We start from the raw sequence: 22,414 nt of genomic DNA, 5'->3' as shown, positions 1-22,414 counted from the left end.
ACAGCTCCACCCCTATTCTAGCAGGTTGCTGGTTAAAAGCGCCACTGCACAGTTACCCATCATGAGAAATACAGGCTCAGTTTGCAAACGTGGTATGTCTGATATATTTTTCTATTTAAAATGTTAAATTACTCTTGATACATATTACATATAACATACATAATATAACATATTAGCTCTCCTCTCTAATAGCCTTTGTTTTCCAGGATTATACTTAATTTGTTGTTTTATTAAACATGCTCTTTAATTTGTATATCTGATTTAATGGTGTTCAATGAAGCTTCAAATCAGTTAATGTGCATGATATCCCAACACCAAATATACTAATGCTGTCCTGCTTCACACCACTGAAAGAGCAAACTTCAGGTCTGCTAATCTAAATATTTCCGCTTTTTGCTGTCAAAATAGTTTATTTAGTCAGGCTTGCGCGTGACCTTTTATTTTCTGTTCTGCTTTTATTCATAGCTGACTTGACAAGTTGAACCTTTCATGTTTGTAAGTTAAAATTGACGCATGTCTGTTATAACCCTTTTTAAAAACCTTGTCTGTGTCTCTGAACACCTGAAGAGGTATGCAGCTGTGATACTGATGTTGTGCACTCTGGCAGCATTAACTAATGCTGCCTGCTGGTTCACAGAAAAGGAAAAACCACGAGGTACAAATATAACTCCATAAATCACACAATATATGATGTAAACCAGCATTACTATCTCTACAAAACATATTAGTCATGCATCTAACACAAAACAATAACCTGTGAATTGTGAAGTAATTGTGGACAGCGATGGAAACACACAGATTGAAGACACAGGTACAAGCATAAAACAAACATATAATCTCATACCATAAACCTATGGCTATATGCTGAAAATCTAAAAATGGCTGTGTGCTTCTGTTCAGCCCAGAACCCTTGCCTGGATGAGTTTGATAATCAGACCTATCCTGTTGTGTCCACATGGAGAAGCAGGAAATGCCAGCGTTGCACTTGCACAGAGAGAGGAATGGAGTGTTGCGACATGTAAGTGGACCACATGACCTTACAGGTCAAAGGTCAATATCTTCAATGCATGTTTTTTTTTGGGGGTAGTGTATAAATCAAGATACACTAGTGTATAAATCAAGAAAAAAAAGAGAACATTTTGAAAGTACTTATCAGCACAAGTTACTTTTTCCATAAATATCCTCAATCAGAAACATAACAAATATTTGAGACATTTGTCCATTGACATTTGATCCTTGTTATTCATTATGTAATCACCACACGCAGTTAATGTAATGCATTTTTTTATAGGATGGGAAGTCCACGTGGATATGACAGTGACTGTGAGGCGCATTATGACTGGGAGAACTGCTCATTCAAAGTAGTTAAAAAGTCTGACAAAGGCATTTCTTGTCCCCACGCTGCTGTTGGGAAATAACAAGGTTCTACAAGTGCATTATATAACATGGATGGCAGAGTGCAGTGCATCTCTGTTGTGTACACCATCTGAGACCATCGATACATGGGGATCAACATCACTAGTGAAATAATAAAAGATATCATGAAAGAAATGTAATGTTTTCCTTTGACACAAATGTTTAGGTGTTTAGGGCTGTTTTTTGTTCCATCGGGATCCTTCATACTCAGTGGAAAGCAGCCCATTTCCATGTTTTCATATGATTGTGCACCTTCTGTCTCGCCACACTAAATATTATTTCAACTCTGGAGCAAGGAATCAATTAAAAGATTGAAAAAAAGCTTTGTGTTGCATTTCTGGACAGTAAGCACAACATGCTTTTTTTATTTTGTGATGCATCATCTTTAGCAAACAGTTTCCCTCATTAGAAATGTTTCCCTTGGACAAAGAACAAGACATTTTTTTTACAAAAACCAAAGAACCCACTTCTAAATACACACTTTATTTTAGTGGTCTTCACAAGTGGATATCCTGTAGTCAGAATAGATTAACAATGTTTTTGAGAGAAAAGAATTGTCAATCGGTCACATTTGACCGCGAACACAACAAGAGTTTTTTGTACCTTAACCTTGACTTGCATCTGATGTCGCAATACATTGTACTTTCATAAAATCATGCAACATATTCTACCTTGTCTGTGGACATTGTTATTTGCAAAGCCGGTGCTGGATAAACAAATAGTTTGTGCGACAGCGGAAGGTGTTGCTTTAAGTAAATTGAAACCAATAATTGGTTCAAGTCAACAGAATGCATTTTAATAGGTTGTATTACAAAGTTGAGACAACGCATACTTTTCAGTGAAGTTAACTTAGAGAGTGTTATTCAGAGCTTAACTAAACTTAAAGCAATGAGTTGAAATAAATAGTGAATCCAATTTGAGTTTACTTAATATATTTGTGTTACATGCTTCAAATGTAAAGCACTTTTAGCTGCATTCTGTGTATGAAAGGTGCTATACAAATAAAGCTTATTATAATAGTATAACTTACAAATAAAAACCCCACCCCCATCTTGCCTGTTCGTAATTCTGAGAAATTCTTGAATTGTGTGCATGTGTGCGTGTATGTACGTGTGTGTGTGTGTGTGTGTGTGTGTGTGTGTGTGCGCATGTGCATGCATGCGTACATATATGTACTGTGTGTGTATGTGTCATACGTATGATGAATGTGAATGTATGTGTGTGCGTGTGTATCTGTTTATGCACATTTGTGCATATGGAATGGGTCAACATGGCCCCTGGAGGCAAACATTGGTCATCCTAGACCAGGGGTGGGCAAACTGCGGGCCGCGAGCCGGTTGGATCCAGCCCGCCAAGCACTTTCATCCGGCCTGCCAAGCATTTAATTTGTTTATCAGGCTACTCGCTATTTTTTGCCTGTGATAGACGAAGTTGCTAGCTTTACTGCAAACTGCTTTTCACTCTCCTTAGAGAACGTTTACAATGTCAATGTCAAAACATCATGTTCAATAGAGATGATAGGCCTATTGATCTCCTTTGCAGCAGATCTAACTTGAACGTTCGCTACTCCATTAAATTGGGAACGTGTCTGCGCTCACAAGAGGGAAAGAGAGCGGCAGGTTCCAGCTGGCTTGTCATTGTTGATAATTAATTGATCTCCTTCTTATAAGAAACTTTTAAAAGGAAATCATGAAGGCAACAGTAGTTCCAACTACTGACCATTTATTAACTGTGAGGGCACAGCCATAGGTACAGCACTAGCCATAGCGGAGCGGGCAGAAGATCATTGAGAAATAAATGTGAATTGTTTTTAACAATTTATACATTTGTTAAACAGCATCAAATTAGCAGTATTTTTTAACCAATTAATATTTTAAAACAAATACTTTTGATAGGCTATAAAAAAATGTGTGTGTGTGTGTGTGCGTTGGGGGACGGGGGCGGGGGTGTTGTGCGGCCCGCCGGCCAATTTTCAAAACCCAATGTGGACCTTGAGCCAAAATGTTTGCCCACCCCTGTCCTAGGCCTTCTCAAGATAGGAACAAAGTAGGAAATGAACACAATTTGACATACATGACTTATTTTTGTGGAAAAAATGTGCTGGACTGGGCGGCGGTCATATTTTGTACCGCTTTGCGGTACATCTAGTTTATTTATGATACTTTATTCATTCATTCAAACAAAATTGGTGTCCTGGTGTATTGGAGTTTTCCTCATTTGTTTAATTAAGGCATTAAAATCAAACTCCAAAAGACGATTTTTTTTATTCCTCTTTTTAGTCAACTTTAGCATGGGCGTGAATACTTTTGCAAGGCACTATATGCATGGATGCTAATGTAGCATGTAGTATGTAAACAATTTAATGAGTACTTACAATTGCAGCTACATATTTGAGAGACTACTGTCTAACAACAACCTATCACTGTAAACCTGAATAGGTTCAATGTACTCAAAACTTTTGTGGTAACCGAGTACATATTAAGAAAATGTATGTACATTGTACATTTAGTATTTCTTAATTAAACTTTACTTTAAAAGTATATTTCCTGTTAACTCATTTTTTTGTTGTTTTAATGCATTTAAAGGTCTCTTGGCTTGTATGTTATTCATACTATAATCTTTTAATCTCTACATACTAAATTAATTCAATAACATTTAGTGACGCTAAGTGAAACTTTATAAATGCAATGGTACATGGTACACTGAAATCTACAAAACATAAATAGATACCTTCTACACATAGGCCTAATTAATGGATTAAATAATAATAATATATATAGACAGCCTCCATTGATACAACTCAAGTTGTTTATTCAGAGGATACTGTATAAAACACAATTGAATATGTCAATGTCACCACTAATGATCAGGCTGAAAACATGTATAAATAAAAGTGATCATAGCTTATGCCTCAACAGCAGATTTGATAGAAATCAACACAAATAATATGTTTATGGCATATGGAGAGATTAAAGGCTCAGGAAAGCATTGCCAATATTTAGGCTTAATTAACTGAATAGTTCTATTTCGCCTTATGTTGGCGTCAGTTTCCTGATTTAGTTTTGTGCTGCATTAATCTGACAAGTCTGCACAAAATATTATCACTGTTGTGATGATGGCAATGTTAATCGTAAACATACCTTGAGATTGTAAGTCGTTTTAGAATAACTGAGAAGTGATTATCATTAGTTTAGCTGTCTGTGGGCAACCAAAGCCTTATGACTCTATGGTAACTTCAGTGCACATGACCTGGCACCGCTCACACTGAAACTCCTCATCGCTGGCGTTGTCCTGGTGGTTCCACTGCACACATATGCAGTGGAACCACTCCATGCACAAGGAGCAGCACACCCACATCACAATGGCTTCGCCTCCTGCCGGAAATATCGTTTTGCACTTCCCACAGACACCTAACAGAAAAGTAGGCAAAGACAAGTCAAATTAAAACACTACCATACATGTTTTTTACCTCCTTATATTCTTATAATATATAATACATTTTACCATTGTCTACCATTGTCTTCGGTGTTTTTTTGCCCCCTCCAGTTGACTTCCTTTTTCTCTTCTGACCTGATTTTAAAATTTGGATTGTTAGATAGGTCATTGGCATATAAGGTAAGCATTTTTTTTTTTAAGTTGGAAGACTGTTTAAACAAGTCTTAATGGCTATGCAACATTTAGTGGGGTTTTAATACATTTCTAGACTGTATTTGTACCACCCAAAAGATGATAGGTGGCAAAAGGTATTTTTTATTTTTTATTGCAGGGACAGGTATTTGGTTTTTCAACATCCAACTTTACATTCAAAATGTGGATAAATACTTTAGAAATTTAAAAAAGTATGTTGTTCAATAGAATATGAATGTGTTGAAATACAAATATGAATGTGTTTGTATTTTGTATGTGACTTTTTGGGACTTTAGCTCATTCACCATATCCCCAGAGTCCGATAAGTTCATACATACCCTTCTCATCATAAGTGCCTCAAAGTGGCTGGCTTCATTGGCCTACACCTCCCAATACTGACAAAACAAAATAACAATGTACAAATAACAGTGTCAAATGAGACACAGCCGTTTTGTAAGCTTATACATACTTGGTACTATGTTCACATTCCAGCGAAGCACAGCTACTTGGACAAAGTGATTTGCAGGCAGCACCTGAAAAGCTCCGGTGTTACTTGTTCAAACCTCAAGGAGCCTTGATTTCCCTGAATGTAAACATAGTCCCAAGTATGGATATTCCTACAAAATGGAAGTGTCTCTTTTTACATTGTTATCTTTCTTTACACGTTGCAACTATACAAATCACAGCATGTAAATAGGAAAATGTTGGAATTTTTTTGTCACTATTGAGGTGTAGGTTAATGAAGGCAGCCACTTCGAGGCACTTGTGCTAAGCTAGGTTAGTCGGTGCGTCTGTAACACCCACCAACATAATAAATTCCCACCATTGTAATAAACCACCAACGTAATAAAAATCTGCACCAAAAAGCACATTTTAAATGTAATAATCCTGCCAACACAATAATTTCCCACCAACGTAATAACTTTTGCCTACTGCCAACGTAATAACCAAATTTCCCACCAATGTAATAATTATTACATTTGCAGGAAGTTATTATGTTGGTGGGAAGTTAAAAAAGTTATTACATTAACTTCCTACCAATGTAATAAATCACTGATTTAGTGATATTATATCTGTTTTATCAGTTGTAAGTGCATAGTTGTCAATAATTGTCACCATGTAAACCATCTCATGACCATAAAACATGGAACCCCTGTCCCCTTTACTTTACTTATACCTTAATCTACTTATTCCTTTATTTATTATTCAACACCTTTACCATGAGCCAAGCAAAGCTACATACCCCTTGTGTTTTTAGGGGTCCAAATAGCGAAGCTGCGGGTTCTGCTTTGTTATGATTTTTAACCCATTCATGAAATTATGTTTCTGCAGCAAAATCATATCTGCAGCCATAACCGTAATATACAGACACCAAATGTAGTTAAGTCCCAAATCAGCGCATGATCTCACAAAGAAGAAATGACCTAATTCCGTCCATAGGGGGCGCTATAATAAGCAAATTTACGTTTTTGCTCGTATTTCAGGAATGGTCATCGTGTTGCCGATCGCCCATGACATCTTATTAAGCCAAGAGCCTGACTGTTTGTAACTGTTTGCGTCCTGTTTCTTGTACTTCTTTACTGAGGGCAATCATATTAATCATTGATATCAATTGCAACAACCAGAGGAATAAAAATCAATTTTACAAAATAGGGAATGCGCTCGATCGGACTTTGACCTACACAAGCAGTAGCCCGGCATCACGAGACTCTAATCATGTATATGATGAGCACTGCATTTATCAGCGTCTCCTTGGCACACATAGAATAGGAAGGGCTGTGCTATATAGAATGGACAATGGACTAGTTGCACGAAAGGCTCTCGGTGAGCTAGTTTATTCCCTGTGGAGCCAGGTGTGTTTGAGCTAGGGCTGTCACTTTATGTTCAAAAATCGATTGCACAATCGATTGGACCAACCAACACAAGTTTAGAAAAGTAAAATAGGGAATCGATTTTAACCAAATATGTACACTTAATTTTAAACTAATTCAACAAATAAAAAAGATAGATGTAACAAAACCCACAAACAAACAGAAAAAGAAAATAAAGAATTCCGAAAGTGCAGTAGGCATTGCGAAAGCTAAAAAGAAAATTCCCACCAATTTTATGCGGCCACTGGAAACAGCTGTTTCAATCGGCTGCTGTGCTGCTGGTGTTTTGCCAAAAAATGGAGGACAACGCGATCAACCTGTGCGACATGAGCGAGACAAGTGATAAGCCCTAATAACTTGAGGAGTTCGATATGGAAGCACTTCGGGTTTTGGGTAGATCAAACTATGAAGGACAAAGCGGTATGCAAACTGTGCAGCCGTGAGTTCCTACATAGGCGAAATTTGTTTGACATTTTTAATCGTAAACACAGCCACGTTGAAGCCTGCAGTAATGTTTTTCACTGATGTTATGGCAGTCCACTCTGCTTATTGTTTTTCGAGAATGTTGCATTCCTGTTCGTCATTGTGCACGAAACTTCACGCCAATAAATCATCAGAAATATTGCTTGTGCGTCTTCAAACGCCCTCTTTACGTTCGCCCTAATGACTGTTAGTTGTCCATGGATTGGCCTATATTTGGCGTTGACATAGTCTTTAGACATAGAAAAACGATTTTACAATCGATTCAATGAACACTTGTCTCAAAAATCGAACGGGATTTTTTCACAAAAGTGACAGCCCTAGTTTGAACCTGCCGCTAATCTGAATGTAATTACTGTCTACACTTCCTTCTTTATCGTAACATGCTAATTCACTTGGTGCCACACCCAACCGGATCCGTGTAGACACTAATTACATTCAGAATAGCGGCACTTCTTGCCACTGCTTGGACCCCGACAATCACCGCTTGCGGTTATATTTTGTTATTATTTCACTTAGATAAATGCCATAATTGCAGTTTGTAGCAGCCCTAGAACCGTATAGTAAACAGATTTTAAATGTAGTATAGGGACAGGCACTGTTTATAGCAGTGGTCCCCAAACTACGGCCCGCCAACTCATTTTAGTAGGCCCCCCAAAACATGCCCGTGGTATATAGCATCTGGCCCGCACGGGAGTACGACATCGTCAAACTATAACCTCCGTAATTTCCCCATTCATTCTCTATGGCGAGTCTTAACAGTACACATGTAATACTCTTTTTGTCCACTGGTGGTTGTTTTGGCGCTGTTTCACGTTTGCCATCGAAAACGGAATGAAATGTAGGCCTACCTGCAAACAATGTAAGAGGCCTATGCTGACTGCATCAGTGCTCAAAGTATTCTAAAAGTTTATCAATTATTCGTTAATAACTAACTAACTTCTATTCAAGTCATATTTCTGGGACTTTCTGGGATAATTATTTCTATTTTTTATTCACACGTTCAAATGTTCATACAGAGTTCAAAGTTCTCATCAGGTGAGTGAAAGTTAGAATGGTGGTCCTTTCAGATGTGTTTGCCAGCACTTTTGATAACTTTAAATTATTTGTAGGATATTGCTTGTTCACAACTTGAGTCTTTTTATTAGTATTATTTCATTTGAGCTACATTTTACACTGATATGGCATGGTGGCAACATAAACACAGCTAGCAATGGTATTAAATTGCAGTAGCCTATGATCAAATGTAATGGAATATTCAACTAAGGTAGACTGCAGTTGTTCACAGCACTAAGCTATTTATGGTTGATATACTCCGAGTCTCTGGCCCTCTCTTAGAGCCAGGCATAGTGAGCTGGCCCTCGGAAGAAAAAGTTTGGGGACCACTGGTTTATAGGGACAGGTCCCAGACTCTTTATGCAAAGTTGATTAGGCATCCATTGTGTTTTAGCCTTACATAGTTCAACACCTTTGGTGTGGGCCAAGCAGATTACTGCACAGGATATCATTGTCTTTCTACCTTTAGTTATTTTCATCACCTTTTTTCTGGGGGCCAAGCAGCTGTGAATCACTCAATGTGTTACTGCCTTCTCGTACTGGGGCCAAGCAGAAAATCTGCAGTGTTTTTTTACTGTTCTGTTTTGTTAATAAATCAAGGTGTCCCAATTTAAAGAAGTAATGGACAAGGCAGAGGCAGAGCTCCATGGCGCCCAGCAGGAGTGGAGGTTCCTCCACCGAGTCCATTCACTCTGTATATTGGGACACCTTGAAGGCCACCATTTCACTTATTCTCCAGTTGGCACTGTGTACACTGTGGGTAGCTTGTTTAGGGTTAATTCTATTGTTATGAAGCCTGCTTCCAGGTTAAACCTTTGTTTACTCTGGTTGTTATATAGTTACCATTCAAAACAGCATTGATATGGAATGGTGATTAACTTTTTACCACTTCATAGTCACCCTACCAGCCAATCAGAAAAGATTATTTCTTCTGGGTGATAAATCATAACACTATAATGACATTCGCTATCGATATAATCACTTTCTTACATACCGTATTTTCCGGACTATAAGTCGCACTTTTTTTCATAGTTTGGCTGGTCCTGCGACTTACAGTCAGGTGCGACTTATATATCAAAAAAATTATATAATTGAACATGTTTTAAAATGTTAATTTATATTAACTGACATGAACCCTACATGAAACACCGTCTACAGCCTTAAGAGAGCGCTCTCAAATGCACAAGTTCTGTGCACTTTCAGTCAGAGATTAGTGCTTGCTATGCCTGAAACACACGTGCATACTTAAATGCTCAAATTATGGCCGGGATTCTATTTATAGCCGGGCCTCAGATTCGACAAATAAAAGCCAGTATAATTTTGCTTCAATTTAACTCATAAAGGAGCTCTTCTTAATAATTTATATTGTTGGTTGGTTTAATATTGTTGCCAATGAAAAGTCATCATCCTACACCATGAGTCTCCAACACTTGCTCTCAATACCAGTCGCACGCAGCCCCTTTCTGAGCTAGAGGCTGAAGCAATAACCTACATTTAAACACAATTGTTGCTGCCAGGCATCAGCCTATGAATTTTATAAAAAAAAAAGTAAATAATGCATTTTTTTCATTTAAAAAATAACTAAATTTAGGCTATCTTAGACCTCTTTGGCTATACGGAATATAAGGTTTCCCTTCCAGCACAGCACATGTTCCATGAATGAATGAAAGCGGATGCCTTATCTCGCAATAAGCAGATGGAAATCCCGACACTCTTTCATACATGAAACTTAATAGTGAACCATTGCCATTGATAGCCTACCGGTATGCCGCTCCTATAACGAAAAGTATAGGCCTATGTCTCACAGTAAAAAAAAAGGCCTATAGCTGACTCGAATAGCCTACAAGCCATGGTCCAAATAAAGGTGCTGAGGATTTACGATAGTCTGTCCCCTAAACGTCACCTCACCCGTTATCTAGACATGCATGAAAATATTGGAAAACAAAACTCACAGCCATGCAATATTTGATCGCTGTTTTGCTACTAATTATCTTTCACGTGAATATGCACAGAAAGTGAAAGTAGGCCTACTATGCGCTCCATGTCTGTAGCTGTCTGTTCACGTCCGCAATCGATTATAACGTTCCTCAAATAGAGAACACATCCATGTTCTCTTGCGTTATATTATAGGCTGTCATGCTTCTGTGTTTGCAAAATTCCTGACGGTTCCTGATCGCTAAACGTTTGTTTTCCTTTCCTGTCGATAGCGGTTGATGTAGAAGCACCTATAGGCTACAAATCCTGCTGAGAGAGAGAGAGAGAGAGAGAGAAAGAGGCACACCTAAAGTGGTCCTGCGCGCGCGTGTGTGTGTGTCTCTGCATGGGGTTCAATTGAAGTCAGAGTTGGTCCGTCCAGTCAATAGTCCCGCATTCAGGTCGCTGCATTATTAGATTAAAGTCAGACAGCGCTGTAAAATATGTGGGAATTTCTCGCATTGTGATGGCTAGAGTTGCGGGACTTAGTATGCTCAATCCTTAGTAATAATTTATGCGCAATACCCGCAATCCGCGCTGAAATTTAGGCCCTGGTTTTAAATGCGCATCTTTTTTTCTCGTGCTCTCTTGGAGGTGGCCAGCGATCATTTGTTCTGTTGCCAGCTTGTGCCAATATATATCGTCCAAAATGCTTGATTGCATTGCATTCTCCACATTTTTAGCTAAATTTTCATGTACCACATTAGCATTTTTGTTCAGTGAATCTTTTGTAAATTGCTTTACAATTACCGTCGGGCCTATTGCCTGGCTTGCCTCAGCTTCGGTCACGTCCTTTTAAAACCGTTTTTTTCTCTATCATGAGTATTTAATCTGCTGCCAGCTTGTAACACCACATCACCCAAAATGCTTGATTGCATTGCATTCTCCACATTTTTAGCTAAATTTTCATGAATCATATCAGCATTTTTGTTCAGTGAATCTTTTGTAAATTGCTTTACAATTACCGTCGGGCCTATAGGTCTATCGCCTGGCTTGCCTCAGTCATGTCTAAAACTGCATCTTTTTGTGACTCCACTTCGCCCAACATGCTTGATTGCATTGTATTCTCCACATTTTAGTGTACCACATGGCATTTTCTTTCAGTGAATCTTTTGCTTTGCAATTACCTTCCTGCCCTCCTCTTGGCTGCATTCACTCCTTCGTCTTAATTAACAGTAATCTTTTTGGCCTCAATAATCCAGTTACATAGTCTCTGTTTTTGGTTTTGGATTTTGTGAAATACTTTTCTAAATAAATGCGACTTATAGTCCAGTGCGGGAATCTGTGCATCTCAAAATCCTCTCGTGAATGATCCGCCATTTAACCTTAACAGAGCGGAGCTCAGCCCTATCTAGAGCCGTCTTGTGCTGGTGTGTTTGCACTTTACCGCGCTGGTCGGGGAAACAAATAAACAAACTCGTTAGTGGGACGAGTACATAAGTAGGCCTAGTTCTAAGTTGTGTTTTAGCATTATATTTGCATTACTTTAGCTTGGGTTTTGTATTATTACCTAGAAATATGCTAACCATTCGTGCTTCAGTTCCAGACAGGTCATCAATAAGTTATTAAAACCTTCGGGGCTAACGCCTTTCATTTCTGCTGCAGCAGGTTGTGCGCAACAGAGTAGAGATACAGTCTGAGGAGTTGCAGCTTTATTCAGTTACCCGCAGTTAAAACTAAACCTAAGTTTCCCTCACAAACTCTGATTTGGTCGCTATACTGTAGCTTATTCCAAGCTGAGCCGTTTATGCCGCTTTTAGTCCTAAATGAAAACGATTCAAACTCTCTAGCCACTCACTTTCGCAATTCACTGGACGCCAGGTTCACTTAAAGGAGCCACACATACTGTAGGGCTAGGCTACTGTTATGTTGTTGACTGCCGTACTATTGAGGACTATTATGAGTTCTGTCCATCATTTGGTGGTAGGTAAAATTACTGCAATAAAATTATGCTTATTAAATGCTTTCCCCAAATCACTTTTCACATTTTTTTTCAAGAGTAATATTATCGGTTATCGTATCGGTATCGGCCACAACAAACCAATAAATATCGGTTATCGTTATCGGCCCTAAAATTCCATATCGGTGCAGCTCTAATGTATCAGGTAGAATTTAGTGATGATAAAGCATGAAAATAGTGGAAATAACTTAGTATTATGCTCAAACAATTAAATACTGAGACTGTCACAGATTAACCCCTTATCCCCCATGAAAGAGACCTGCCATCAAACAGGGGCGGAGTCAGTCATTTGAAACATTGGGGGCTTAGCCCAGTGTCACACACAGGAATGCTAGGGGGGTCCGGGGGCATGCACCATGTATATTATGTCTATGGCATGCACTCCCGGCAGAACATTTTGAAAAATAACCCCTTAAATAATGACTTCTAGTGAATTCTGTGTAAACTAATGGACACATTGAGACTTTAAAAATGTGAGACTCAAGGTATATCTGACTGGCACTTTGGGTCTTTCAAGAGGGGTCTATAGGCATAGCCTATCTGATCAGCAGGCACTTAGTTATTTAAGTGTTTTTTATTTGTTATGGTTTGTATATTATAGGCTAGTATACTATGCTGAGATAACCCTGATGGGATGCTACAATACATTTTTTACTTTGAACTCTGGCCAAAGTAGCCAGGTTTAGCACAGCCCCACACATTGTGAACCCACTTGTTATAATGTTTAGTGGAACACATGAAGCTAAGTTTAATCCAGGGCTCAAAATGGGGGGGAATTCCCCCCTTCAGTGCTTCACATAGGGGGACTAATTCAGTTGGGGAGGGGGGGATACATTTTACAAACTAAAATCGCATTTTCTTTATAGGCCTACAGGTGTCAATGAGAGAACACTTACACTTACATGATTTTGGTTTCGATTTTCTAATTGGAGTAAGTCTTTGTGACAACACGTCATGATACATTTGATAATGTTTGATCGTTGTTTTGGTATGAAGCATCTTTTACGTAATTAATGCACACTCTAGAACAGGGGTCCCCAACCTTTTATGTACCATGGACCGGTTTGATTCCTATTTGAAAATTGAACAATATGAACTATGAATATTGAACAACTTGAAGCTACATCTATAAGTGTGAACATGCTTAACAAAATATGGGAACAAAACATGGGAACTAAACGTGCATTACTTAATATAATCAGTGGGAGCCCTGCTTGTTTCCCTGCAACAAGAAGCTTCCATCTGGGGGTGATGGAAGACAGTGACACCCTCAGTGTGTCTGAAATGTCCAGTCGATGGCGCAATTTGTTGCAGTCATTGCCGAAAACCCGGCCTCGCATACATACGTGGTGGGAAACGTTTTCAGCGCTTTTACGGCTATCTCGGGATATTCTGCTTTGGTTTTGATCCAAAACCCGCCAGAGAGGTTTCCTTTATACACACTCTTAAGACCACCGTCATTTGCAATTTCGATCAACTGCTCTTCCTCCCTGCGCTGACAAGTTAGGACTATTCGGATATTGACAAATGGGTTGTGGACCCACTCATTGGTTTGCCGTGAATCTTTGAAGGATGGGAAGTAACGCTCAAACTCATTTGAGAGCAACAAGGTGATCACAAGCACCAGCTATGAGAGAAAGGGCCCTGCCTCAGTCTCTCCCAAAACCCCCACTACTTTTTGGAACATATCAAATACACCCTGGTCCACTTTCGCCGTCCCTACAAATCAAGCTTGGCTTTAAATGCAGCGACTTTATCTGCCAGTTTAAAGACAGTCGTCATTCTCCCCTGGAGTGACAGGTTGAGGTCATTAAGCAACCCGAATATGTCACACAGGTAAGCGAGTTTTGACACCCAGTCCTCATCACTAAAATGTGCAGCTAACGGTGACTTTTTTTCTGCTCTCGCAACTCAAACACTCTGGCCAGTGCTAAAGATGCTTGTTTTTTGTTGCTCATTCTAGCAGTTTAGCTAACTTTGTGTGACACTCCTGCCCGCTCACTGAGATCCTCCTCAGCAGGCCTACTGCATGCCCCTAATGTGAACCTCAGCACCCAGGGAGAGAGGGCTTTCAGCTACATAGCCCCCAAGCTGTGGAATTCACTGCCAGACTACATGAGACATTGTGACTCAATTACTGACTTTAAAAAAGCACACTTAAAACATATCTCTTCAAGATGGCTTATGGACTGACTGACTGACTGATTTTTACTTTTTTTTTTTTTTACTTTTACTTTTAATTTATTTTTTGAGATGACTATAATTTTACAACCTTTTTGTTTTTGTTTATTTGTGAAGTGACCTTGGGTGACATGAAAGGCGCTCTAAATAAAATGTATTTTTATGTAATGTATTATTATTATTATTATTATTATGTCTTGACAATAGTTTTTCTTACCGGCTTGCTGTTAAAAATGACTGCGCCGCTCTGAACTTACCTGCCAGGTTTATGACGTAAACCGCTATATCTCGGCTCTGGCATTGCCTAAACTCATCGGGTGAGATTATCTGTCAATATTGGGCTTTGAAAATAAGGGATAGCCTATTTTCTCAGTAGTAGCCTACATTTTGTAACATTTATAGAGAAACCAAGGGGAAGCTAAATTAGAAATTAGAATCGTTGGAAATTGAAAACATATACAAAAAAAAGATTCGGGGCTTTTGAAAAAAGATTCGGGGCTTGAGCCCCCGAAGCCACCCCCTCGCTCCGCCAATGCCATCAAACTTTTAAAGAACTAAATAACAAGAATGTTGTTGAATAGTGTAAGAACACTACAAATAAAAGGGAGTTTTTCCTTGCCCCCGTCACTCTCCAAATAAAATGTAATTGAAAATTAAATTGATTATCAGTTGTAAATTCAAATGGACGACACAGGCAAACCGTTTGAGATATTCACCTGAAACTTCAGATTCCTTTGTTTGGTAAGGCATATTTTCACCGCTTTTCAGCAAAATCTGAGAGGTGTCATGTACATGGGTGGCTGAGTTGGCGTGGAATGACCCTTCAGGCAAGTAATAACAATAACAAAAAAACACATCCATGTAACTTTGCTTGGCTCCTTGTAATGGTGATGAATAATAAGTAGAGGTATAAGTAAATGGTAAATGTGAGGGGGTCCATGTTTTATGGCCATAATGTTATAACTTTTTTAACTTCCCACCAACGTAATAACTTTCTGCAAACGTTGGTCGGAAATTTGGTTATTACGTTGGCAGTAGGCAAAGTTATTACGTTGGTGGGAATTTATTACGTTTTGTGCAGATTTTTATTACGTTGGTGTGTTTTTTATTACGTTGGTGTGTTATTACGTTGGTGGGAAGTTATTACGTTGGTGGGTGTTACATGCGCCAGACCAAGTAACTACACGTACAGAGAGAAGGGTATGTATCGACTTATCGAACTCTGGGGAATGCGGTGAATGAGCTAAAGTCCCAAAAAGTCAATGTGTTCCTTTAAGAGTGTTTAATCTACTCTGTCTTTGTCTAAATTAGTATTTTACCTGGTTCTATCACCTGATGATGTGCAATGTCACGTCACTGACCCAGATATTAATAGTGAATAAAACTCTATACTGTACCTTCTGCCGGTGCTGGGGCCTTCCTTTTCTTGGATGAGGAAATGGCTCTGGAGTGGTTAGAGGAAGATGGGGAGGAGGCATGGGCACGGGCACTGGGGGTTTTCCTGGAGGTCGCAACGGGGTTGGTGGTCTCTAGGGCGATGTTGTTGGCTTGCTCCCTCCGTTGTCGGGGCCTCTGCTTCTTTGCCTCTGCGGACTGTTGTTTCTTCTTTACTAGGAGTCTCTCGTAGTCCTCATCAGTGATGGGGGGGATCCACCCTGCTTCCACCAACATGTGCTTTAGAGAAGGGGTCAGGGGAAGTGAAGAGCCTGGTGTTTGGGAGGAGCCTATGGGTGGAGGGGGTGCAGAGGACAGTCCAGTGGTGGTGGTGGCAGTGGTCGGCTTTCTCCTTCTGAGGTGGCTGGATTTGATGGCTGCCCTTCTTAGAGGGAAGATGCCACACTTCTTGAACCCTCTCACCACAACCCCTTTAGCCTTTGCCCGCTGGTATGGGTGGTGGACAATTTTGGCAAATTCCGTCCGACTCACAATATTATTGTTTGATTTTTTTAAACGGCTGAGATTGCCAGTCACCGTGGCAAAATCTGCCTCTAAATGGCCAAAGAAACCCACTTCCAGGGGTTGAAGGACATGGGAGGTGTGTCGGGGTAGATGTAGCAGTATGACACCCTCCCTCTTAGCCGCCTCGACGACTGGGGGCGAGGGGTGGGCCTTGTGTCCATCAAAAATAAGGAGCAGAGGGCGCTCCTGCCTCGCGTGAAGGATGAAGTGCTGGAGCCATCGTAGAAAGAGTTTACTATCCATGTTCCCATCTGGAGATTTCCCATAGAGGGCATTGGGGGGCCCCCCGGTTGTGTACTGGCCCCCAGGAAAGTACTTGGGATATATTATCAGAGGTGGTATGTCCTCCCCAGCTGCATTGAAGCAGGCCAGGATCGACACATGGTCTCTTGTGCTGGGGGCCTGCAGAGAGGGGTGTTTTGTCTCCCGCTGTGACATCAACTCGGTTTTGTCGCAGTGATACACCTGTGCTGGTTTATTCCTCAGCCCGTGCTCATTCACGGTCTTCTCCAATAAGTCAAAGAAGTGAATCACCGGCTCCAGTGTTACACAGGTGGACCTCAATCGGTCAATGTTCACGGAGTTCATGCTTATAGCCGCGTGCCTCTTCTTAAAACAGTGGTACCACCTTACACCTAATGGTCGCAATTCTGGCTTTCTGGTCCTCTTCCTCAACACCGCGGTGGCATATGCCTGGAGCCGGGCCCTTGTAATTGGGAACCCATGGTCTGCACAGCACTGGTAATACTCCACTAAAGCTTGCTCTTCCTCCACTGAGAGTTTTTGGCTTGGGCCTGTACGGCAGCCATGGGTAACCACCCCCATCACTCGGTCCCTCAAGGTGTTGCGAGGGACGTTGAAGACCTGACATGCCTGGCGCACTGGCATGCCTTCAGCCACCTTCTCCATTGCCTGCACCATGTCCTCATCTTTCCATTGCTTTTTTAGCCTCATTTTCTATAGGTATGATTAGAAAAGGAAAAGAAAGGTTACGGTTATGGTATTTAGACACTTTTGTTCAAAGGCACATACAAATAACAACAATACAAAGTAAAACTTAACAGTAAACAATTTAACTACATTATGGAGAATAGCAATAATAAAGAACAATGTCAATTCAATCAATAGTCTAATGCTTGCAATACACTCAATTTCTAGTATTTTAGACATTATTATTATTATTATTATTATAAATGTTGTTCTTATTGTTGTTGCTGCTTGAACAGCGCATGAAACAGAATTAAGAGCTCAGTAGTAGGCCTAACTGTAGCCTACATATTTAAAAACAATCTTGAAAATGATTACTGTTGGCATTTTTGTCTGTTATATTGCAATAGCTACCAAACTGATTGGTATAAGTGTCAAAACAATAGTAACATTAGCCTAGAGGGACGTTGAAGACCTGACATGCCTGGCGCACTGGCATGCCTTCAGCCACCTTCTCCATTGTCTGCTCCATGTCCTCATCTTTCCATTGCTTTTTTAGTACCATGTTCTATAGTTATAATTAGAAAAGGAAAAGAAAGGTTACGGTTATGGTATTTAGCAGGGACTTTTGTCCAAAGCCACATACAAATAACAACAATACAAAGTAAAACAGTAAACAATTTAAAAACTACTACTACATAGGGCTGGGTGATATATCGATATAAAAGATATATCGATATATTTTAAAATGCGATATGGAATTAGACCATATCGTATATATTGATATACAGGGTTCTAAATTAACACCGGCCAACCCGCCAAATGCGGGTAAAAAATAATTTTGGCGGGTGTTAATAAAAACTTACTAGCCAATTGGGCCGGTGATGCATGAGGCATTACATGCATGATACATAAGGCTCTGTTCTCGGTCGCACCAATATATCCCCTGGCAGTACTTGCTACAATTCATGACCACTGTGCCTTAATGCTACGTGATGACGTTTCATACGCCCATTGCCTGCGTGCAGTTTGCGGTTAAACCAGCGCGAAAGACCATGGAAACACAAGGAATTAGAAGAACGAACGGAGCCAGAGCAGGGAGCATAGACTGAAAAAGGAAAGAGTTAGCCAGTAAAGTAAAGTAAAAAGTACATGACACAAATACATAACGCGTTACGAAACATTAACGTAAAACGCATTGTGTTTACCTATTTCCTTTGTGGGGGGCTGATGATGTCACGTCGGAGGCGCAAAACCTGAAGCAGCAAGATCGTTTTAAAACTGAACATTTTCGCCTACATATTGTCTATGGAGTTAGCTGAAGATGGAACATGAGATGCTTGTAGGCAAAAATTTTCAGTTTTAAAACGCCCTGTGCAAAGGGCACCGAGAGGCAGAGGAGGGACCAACATTTAGCCAATAAATAGTAGCTGTAGGCTACTGCAAACTGTTTTTCACTAAATGTTAGAGAAAGTATACAATGTCAACATGCACCAACAGCATGTTACATAAAGATGATACTTTTTGGGTCATCTCTCTATAAAGATCCAACTTGAACGTAGGCCCTATGCTTCTCCAGAGAACGCGTCTGAGCACGCACAAGATGGAGAGAAAATGAGTGGCAGGTTCCAGCTGGCTTGTTATTGTTGATGATAATTGATATCTCCTTTTTATTAAGTTAAGATTAAACTAAATGCGGCGGTGGTTGGGACAGACTTATGGGGGCGAGAAGAGGAATGAAGGGATAAGGATATCGACAGAGAAATAGATAGATACTGTAGACATCCCAAACATGAAATGAAGTATTTGCCCTTTCTGTGTATATTTTGTGGTATGTATTCATGCCAAAAATTTTAATAAAATGATCAAATGCATTTAGGTGACACTCATCTCATAAACTCATAATTCTCTTATTTTCACCGGAAAAAAATTTGGCTACTAGAAATTCTGATTGGCTATAACTTTTGAAATTTACCAGCCACATTGGCTGGTGATCAAAAAAGTTAATTTAGAACCCTGTCGATATAGTTCAAATTTGTGCCTTGATCCATGCTCCATGCAAGCAGCTGACCGGAGCTCTCTGAACTGCTCCCCTCTCTGCACTGCTGTGAAACTGCACGCTACTTTTCTCATATAAATATATTTATTTCAGAAAAAGATTGGCCTATTTTATTTTATAGGCTATTTTTATTTAAGATATTATTTTATTTAAATGTGCACCTTACGGAGCTTTGATTTAAAAAAAAAGCACTCCAGTTTTATGTTTACATTTTATTGTTATTTGAGTAGTGAGTTTTCAATAACAATTATTTGACTGAACATTTCATTTTACAGCTCTAACTTTGCGGAAAAAATATCGGGATATATTGTATATCGATATTCAACCTAAATATATCGGGACATGACTTTTGGTCCATATCTCCCAGCCCTACTACTACATTATGGAGAATAGCAATAATAAGGAACAATTCAATTAAATTAATAGTTTGCTTGCAATACACTTAAAATTCTAGTATTTTAGACATTATTATTATTATTATTATTATTATTATAAATGTTGTTCTTATTGTTGTTGCTGCGTGAACAGCGCATGAAACAGATTTGAGAGCTCAGTAGACCTAACTGTAACCTACATATTTAGCCAAATTCAGATCATATTCCATGATTTATAGCCTATTATCACCTGGAGAGAAGAAATACTCTTTTGCTGATTGGCGGGTTCGTTATCGTCGGGGAGTTCTTTGCCCCTCGCCCTCGTCACAGGACACCTCGAAGAACGATATCGTTGGGGATAACTTTCAGAGCGATTTTTAGAACGATAAAAAGCAATCAGAACCCGTCACATTCATTAACACAAGGAGAGACTTTGTGTAGGCTATCGTATCGTAATACTCTGCGGTGTGTATGTTCTCTGCCCGTCTTTCGAATGCAACGTTGACATTTCTAGACAAAAAAAAGTATATCCCAAGAAAAGTGTTTTTTGAGGGGTACAGCTCCATAGACCTCCATTCATTCTGTACTTAATTCGTGAGCGCCCTCACGTGGAACTGCAACCAGTTCAGAAACAGGAAGTTTCCCGAGAGTGGCGGCAGAGAATGTCTAATAAGGGTGGCGGTCCCCTTTCTCTAGGCTACAGCACTTCTAGACTGTATTTTGAATTTTTAGTCCAAGATGAAATACGCTTTTGGGGCGCGATCTTACGTTGTTTCGGAATCCGTCGTCCTGGTTGCAGAGAATGTCTAAACGGGCTCTGTTGGTAGATAAACGAGTTAAACGGGTTCTGGTCATAGGTTCTGGTAGGAAAATTACGTAGAGGGCGAAAATGGGACGCGGGCGGAAATAAGTCACCTGACCATAGCTATTAACAGTAAACAAAATGAAAACCAGTTACTTACCAGATTAGAAGGCTAACTACAAACAGAGTCTTCTTTGGCTGATTCGCTGGAAACGCCTGAAAGTATAATAAAATACGTTCATCGTTTTACACGAACGTCTCTCAAGCTCACCTAACAGTAGCCATCTTGATTTGTCCGAAGCCTGCAAGACCACAAATATAGGGAGGGAAAGTTATCTCATCGCCCCCTACTGGTTGCGTTAGAGTTTAGCGGAGTGGATGGGATCTTTTTTTTTTTTTTCGTATCTCGGTCCACATCGGGAACTTGAATGCCTTATGATGTTCATTGGGTCACCTCTATTGATTCAACTGGTCGTAGACCTAGGCCTACTTTATCTTTAGGACCACATGAATTGCTTTGATTTTTTTTTGTAACATGATAACGTTGATAACGTGATAACGAACTGCAACATTAGATCTGGAAGGTTACCAACTGACTGGAGAAGCTGTGCATTCCGTACCTTCACAACAATACACATCCAGGTGAAATTGTGAAGTTGTATCCCTTTATCAGAATGCTGTCAACATACATTTTATAGTAGTCATATATCTGGTGCATCCCTCCTTTTTAACCCATTTATCCAGTAGGCTACCTATACAAAGTATACAATAGGCCTATGATGGAAGCTTCAGCCTGGAAGCAATGGATCTTAAAATGTACAGTCCTTGGACTGGCAGGGAGAGAAAAAAAGAATGCCTCTGTTATGGTGATGCACTCCAATATGCACAGTAGCCTAATACAAATCCTTGGATGGAGAAAAACAAATAGAATTTTGCAAAAAATGAAATACACTACAGCTAACCCACAGGGATCTCAAGCTTTCAACAAGCCTAGGCCAGACGATTCCTATCAGTACTGAACCTGCACACTGGGACCACATTTATCAACACAGACCTCGATCGTGAACTCAGTCTTCACTCAGAACCCAGTGGCCTCATGCAAATGGGCAATTCAACCCCCTCAGTGGCTATATCAGAGCTTTATTACACATGACAAGAGGCCCCGGCTTTGGGAAAAGCATGGTGCACTCAGCCAAGGGCTGAGCTGCCAAAGTCAGCTTTGAATAGAGCTCTACACCACTAGATGGCAGTAGTCAAAGTCAAAGTCAAAGTCAGCTTTATTGTCAATTTCTTCACATGTTCCAGACATACAAAGAGATCGAAATTACGTTTCTCACTATCCCACGGTGAAGACAAGACATATTTGACCAATTTTAAGTCCACAGACAAACATAACATTCAAGTAAACAAAAAAGTAAGTAAATAAGTAAATAAGAGGGCACATATAATAATAATGAAAAAATAAGAGCAGCAAAATTTTGTTGAAATTGTGCATAGACAGTCAATAAAATACTAGTGCAAATACTGTAAAATACTATAAAATACTGTTTGACCTAAGTAATAAAGAAAGTGGCATAGTGGTGCAAGTTATGTAAGAGCAGCAGAAGTGTTGTGTTTTCAGGACAACAACACCAAGTTGTAAAGTGTACAAGTGTGCAAGTGTTCAAGTGTGCAGGTGGAGTAGTGCAGGCGGCCATTGTGGGTCCAATGTCCAGGATGTTATGTAGC

General features: G+C 39.8%; 2 protein-coding genes across 5 annotated transcripts; one reads left to right on the top strand and one right to left on the bottom strand.

Annotated features, from left to right (window-relative positions):
- On the top strand, positions 1–1,547 carry LOC125294857 (beta-microseminoprotein J1-like). Its single transcript, XM_048243895.1, has 5 exons — positions 1–92; positions 568–655; positions 770–811; positions 901–1,018; positions 1,292–1,547. Exons 2-5 carry the CDS (start codon positions 589–591, stop codon positions 1,416–1,418), a joined length of 354 nt encoding a protein of 117 aa, XP_048099852.1. The 5' UTR covers positions 1–92; positions 568–588; the 3' UTR covers positions 1,419–1,547.
- A 2,659-nt stretch (positions 1,548–4,206) lies between these two features.
- Positions 4,207–20,985, bottom strand: LOC125294104 (MFS-type transporter clz9-like). Of its 4 annotated transcripts, XR_007193491.1 has the most exons (6): positions 20,847–20,985; positions 17,927–18,019; positions 15,963–17,481; positions 5,382–5,438; positions 4,921–4,986; positions 4,754–4,826 (listed from the first exon to the last, which is right to left on the bottom strand). XR_007193491.1 is itself a non-coding variant. In XM_048242470.1 (5 exons), the coding sequence occupies exons 2-5, from the start codon at positions 18,014–18,016 to the stop codon at positions 4,633–4,635; spliced, it is 1,869 nt and encodes a 622-aa protein (XP_048098427.1). In that variant the 5' UTR covers positions 18,017–18,019; positions 20,847–20,985; the 3' UTR covers positions 4,207–4,632. The 4 variants fall into 4 exon arrangements, 3 of the variants coding, with proteins under 3 accessions (XP_048098427.1, XP_048098428.1, XP_048098429.1); XM_048242470.1 differs by lacking the exon at positions 5,382–5,438 and having other exon boundaries at positions 4,207–4,826; XM_048242471.1 differs by lacking the exon at positions 5,382–5,438 and having other exon boundaries at positions 4,207–4,826; positions 17,936–18,019.
- Between the last annotated feature and the right edge of the window lie 1,429 nt (positions 20,986–22,414).

Source organism: Alosa alosa, chromosome 5 (genome assembly GCF_017589495.1).
Source record: "Alosa alosa isolate M-15738 ecotype Scorff River chromosome 5, AALO_Geno_1.1, whole genome shotgun sequence".
NCBI lineage: Eukaryota > Metazoa > Chordata > Actinopteri > Clupeiformes > Clupeidae > Alosa > Alosa alosa.
This window is presented reverse-complemented; position numbering and strand designations above follow the sequence as displayed.